We start from the raw sequence: 4,403 nt of genomic DNA on the forward strand, positions 1-4,403 counted from the left end.
CCTAATTTTTGCTATTTTTATTTTTATGTTTTAAAAATATTTCTTTAAAATTTTAATTTTTTTAAATTAATATTTTTTTTATTTTTAAATTATTTTTATATATTGATATTAAAAATAATTTTTTAAAAATAAAAAATTACTTTAATATATTTTTAAATAAAAAATATTTTTTTAAAAAAAAACTCAACATGATTATATTTCCGAACACGCTCGCACATGCAATCTGTTATTCTTCCCCAATGAATTTAAATAGAGTGGGACAGACAGGCAAGCATCGATTAAACTCCAACTTCCGGAGCCTGCAGAGAAGAATAGATCTTTTTGTTACACAGATCCCTCTCCCTCTCCCTCTCCCTCTGGTGTTTCTCATCAGTAAGTAAATAAGTAATGGCCGATGAACCTGCTCTCACTCGCTGGTCTTTTCAGGTACCCTCCTCCACCTTCGCTTTCTTCCCGTTTCTATTTAAGTCTACTCTTTTTTTTTTTTTACATAGCTATTTCAGATCAAATTAATTTCAAAGTTGCAAAAATTTGATCTTAAAAAAACTCATTTATTTTTTGTTTATTTAAATTACCAATGTGTGCTCTTAGGATTTTAAAAGATTTTATGACGATAAGTTTGGGAGAAAGAAGGTGGCTGCAGCAACAGCACAAACATCATCGGAGTCGCAGCAAAACGGTCAAACAGCAGCAGTAGCATCAAATGGGAATGGTCATGTCAAGAACCCATCTGATATGGCCGTTTATGAGCAGTATAAAAACCAAGTATGGCTTCTACTTTTCTCTGTCTTTGTTACTTCTTCTTCTTCGCTATTTTTGCAATGTGAAACATGAATTTGTTGTAATTTGATGTCAGGATGGGAGCTCAACATTACACTCCAACGGAGTTTTGCCTAATGGAATTAATGAAATACCGTAAGTGAAGTGTTATTTTGCATGCAAGATAACAGCTTTTTGCTCTGAGAATCCGCTGATTTTTGTTTTTCGTTTTCCAGTCAGAAGCCTTTGATTCCTGCTTTTGATTCTTCTGAAACACGCATTTTAGCAGAGAGTTTATGCAGGTAATTGGCAATCTGAACAGATTTTTGCACCCAATGGATTACCTGTTGAAACTGTTGCTTTGGATAGTTGTTCGATGTCATATTTGTATCGTCCAGGTTCCCGGGGATTTTACATATTGACTTAAATGCTCTGAATGTTTTGACGATGAATATTGATTTATTATGTACAGGGATATCATTCGCGGCAGTCCAAATGTGAAGTGGGAAAGCATTAAGGGGTTAGAGAATGCAAAACGTTTACTGAAAGAAGCTGTAGTCATGCCGATAAATTATCCCAAGTGGGTCATGCTAATATAAACTTGTTTACTTCATTATCTTAACGTTCACATTTATAAATCCCCTTCTTTTATGGTGAATTCGCATATTCCATTAAATGTAGGAAACAAATTTGAGAAGTTTCCTTCTTAAACGTGGAGCATATCTTGACAATTTTGTTGTAAAGGTTTTCTTTTTCCTCTCTGTTTTTGAAGAATGATATAGAAAAGCACCGAGGTCTGAGCTATTGCTAAAGTTACGTCATTCAAAGGCTGACTGGATTATTTAGTTATGAAAAGTTTTCTTTAACATGCTGTAAGATTATGATTTTGATGATCTTGAGAATTAAGGAATTTTGCTGGCCACCTTGAATCATGCTTATGATGCATCTGTTTTAATGTGTCTGCCTGTTGGCAGAGTTCCATCACAGAAATGTGTGTTTGTTAACATTACATCAATGTGCTTTACTGCTATGGTGCTCTTTGCACTCAGATATTGCTTCATTTAGGTCTATGAAGTTTTCTTTTCACGGTTAACCTGATCCCGCCTTTTACAGATACTTCACCGGTCTTCTGTTGCCATGGAAAGGCATTCTTCTTTTTGGCTCTCCAGGGACAGGGAAGGTTTGTGAACATTGTATTTGTTGTTACTAGTGTTATTTTATCTTTTATTTCCGTCATACAATTTTTTCCTATCCCTATAAAGAACTTGTGTCTTGAACATTTTTAGAGATGTGTATGTTTTCTTTATGTTTTTTTTTTATTATTTATTTTTGGTGTGTTGGTGGGTGTCGGGTTGAGATTTTTTTATATGAGGAAGTTAATCAGGTAACTATATTGAAACTTGGATTACTTTTGTAAGATTCTTTTCCCTGTATTCAAAGTTTAGTGTGGGATGTAAACTGTAATGATTTGGGTGCAGCAAAACAAGCCTTCCTTTTCTTCTTTTTTTGGTTGGAAAACTGTGAATGATTGGAAAGAGACTGTCCTTTTCTGTCATTCTCCTGAAAGTTGAGATATCATATTGGATAAAAGTTGGCATTTGGCATGTATGTAGTTGCACCTGTTATTTTCTATGATTGGTATCCTACTGTATTCAGAGCAATTATTTTTATGGCATCAAAAGAATCTAGGAAAGGAATTGGGGATCATTAATTACGTGAACTAAAGTATAATAGTCAATAGCATGCAGGTCTCTTGTTGACTAGAGGCAAAGTGCCCCATATGATAAGGCCAAGAGGTCATGCACGAGAAGCATGTTTTGGATTTCCATTGCATGTACTTTATATGACTGTGCTGCAATGGTGCTCCTCCCTCCCAACCACCATGCAGCCTCCTTATTAACTCATCTTGTTGTATGCTATCACATGTCTATGGAAATGTGTTTGTCAAAAGTTGTCTTTGGAATTGAAATGTTGTATTCTGCCCAATGGTATGTTTAAGAGTTTCTCTCAATGATTATTGGAGAAAAGTTCTAGATTAATAAAAAAAATGGTTTGCAATATCTCGCTGTTTCTTTAGCTTGCTTTCTTCTAGCGAAATTTTTATTGCTATGTAACTTTTGATAACTATGTTTCAGACAATGCTCGCAAATGCTGTTGCTTCAGAGTGCAAAACCACATTTTTCAATATCTCAGCATCTTCAGTGGTTAGCAAATGGCGGGGTATGTTTGGGAACTTTTCTAAGATCATTTTTAGAATATAAAACATATCAAGTACTTTGTATGGAGAAATAAAGCATGGCTGACTTTCTTTTGATGTGATTTGTGATGATATGGGTCTCTAAGCCTAAGAGGATAAATAATATCTATGTTTGAGTGGATGTTATTCTTGCCGTGTTATGCAATACCTGTTTTGTTGAGCAATGTTATTCTTGTCATGTTATGCAATACCTGTTTGGTTGAACAATCTGCTTACCTATTTGGGGTTTTCTGAGTGATGGAAGGATGATCTCTTCTATCATGAATGAATATTTATCGTGATAAATTGTTAGCTATGGGAAATTTTTGGGCTTCAGCATCTTAGGAAATTCAGGCTTATTGTTCAGCAGTTGCATGCCATCTCTATTTCCTAGCAGGTGTCAACTATACCTTAAACAACCATCACCATGTTTTGGATAAGTTATCCTTTGAAGACATTATATGCATTTATTAAAAAATAAGAGATAATCAATACTCCAAATGCTCAAATCATGACTGATTTGAAAGAAGTTAAGGAGTTATTGATACTTCAAGTGGTTTCTAATTAAAATATTATTATTATAAACTCTTGTGTATGGTTTCTAATTAAGATATTACTACTACTACTACTACTACTACTACTACTATTATTGTTGTTATTATTGTTGTTGTATTGTTGTTGTATTGTTGTAATCTATAATTTATATAATTAACCTTAATTAACCTCCCTATGATTTGATACCGGTCTTCCCGGGTTATTTATTACTTCGACACTCCTACACTTAGGAGAAGACATCAATCTTTTAGTCGTGTCATTACATAGGTACCTTCCTATGCTAAATTTTTTAAAGATATGTGCACTGTAAGGAGAAAACTGAATATGAAAAAGAAAGTCTTTTTAGTCGAATAAAAAAGTGTCATTCTTCATAACAATAATAATTTGAAATATAAAGACCCTAGTTGTCTTATAATTTCTTGCTTTATTGGAGAACATAAAATTAAAAAAGCTTTATTTGATCTTGGAGCTAGGGTGAATTTACTTTCATATTTAGTTTTTCAAAGTCTCAATTTATGTGAGTTAAAACCAGCATCTATAATTCTTTTACTTGCCAATAGATCTGTAAAAATGCGTAGGAAAATAGTTGAAGATGTGTTAGCACAAGTCGATCAATTCATTTTTCATATGGATTTTATTGTCTTAAACACACAACTTATTAAAGCATGTAATTCATTTCCTGTTATTTTAGGATGTCTATTTCTTGCAAATTTTAATGTATTAATTAATTGTAGGAATGGACTTAAGAAGTTATCATTTGAAAACATGACATTAGAGATGAATATTTTCAATATTTGCAAACAACCTGGAGATGATAATGATTTACAAGAAGTAGATCATATTAACGAATTAG

At 33.0% G+C, this 4,403-nt stretch overlaps 1 protein-coding gene across 2 annotated transcripts; it reads left to right on the forward strand.

Annotated features, from left to right (window-relative positions):
- Positions 1-246: 246 nt before the first annotated feature.
- LOC105117196 (katanin p60 ATPase-containing subunit A-like 2) lies at positions 247-3,035 on the forward strand. 2 transcript variants are annotated; one of them, XM_011014771.1, is made up of 7 exons: positions 247-426; positions 592-765; positions 857-915; positions 996-1,061; positions 1,232-1,339; positions 1,873-1,939; positions 2,895-3,035. In XM_011014771.1, exons 1-7 carry the CDS (start codon positions 388-390, stop codon positions 3,018-3,020), a joined length of 639 nt encoding a protein of 212 aa, XP_011013073.1. In that variant the 5' UTR covers positions 247-387; the 3' UTR covers positions 3,021-3,035. The 2 variants fall into 2 exon arrangements, with proteins under 2 accessions (XP_011013073.1, XP_011013074.1); XM_011014772.1 differs by having other exon boundaries at positions 249-426; positions 619-765.
- The last annotated feature ends 1,368 nt before the right edge of the window (positions 3,036-4,403 follow it).

This window comes from Populus euphratica, unplaced genomic scaffold (assembly GCF_000495115.2).
Source record: "Populus euphratica unplaced genomic scaffold, PopEup_1.0 scaffold1203.1, whole genome shotgun sequence".
Classification (NCBI taxonomy): domain Eukaryota; kingdom Viridiplantae; phylum Streptophyta; class Magnoliopsida; order Malpighiales; family Salicaceae; genus Populus; species Populus euphratica.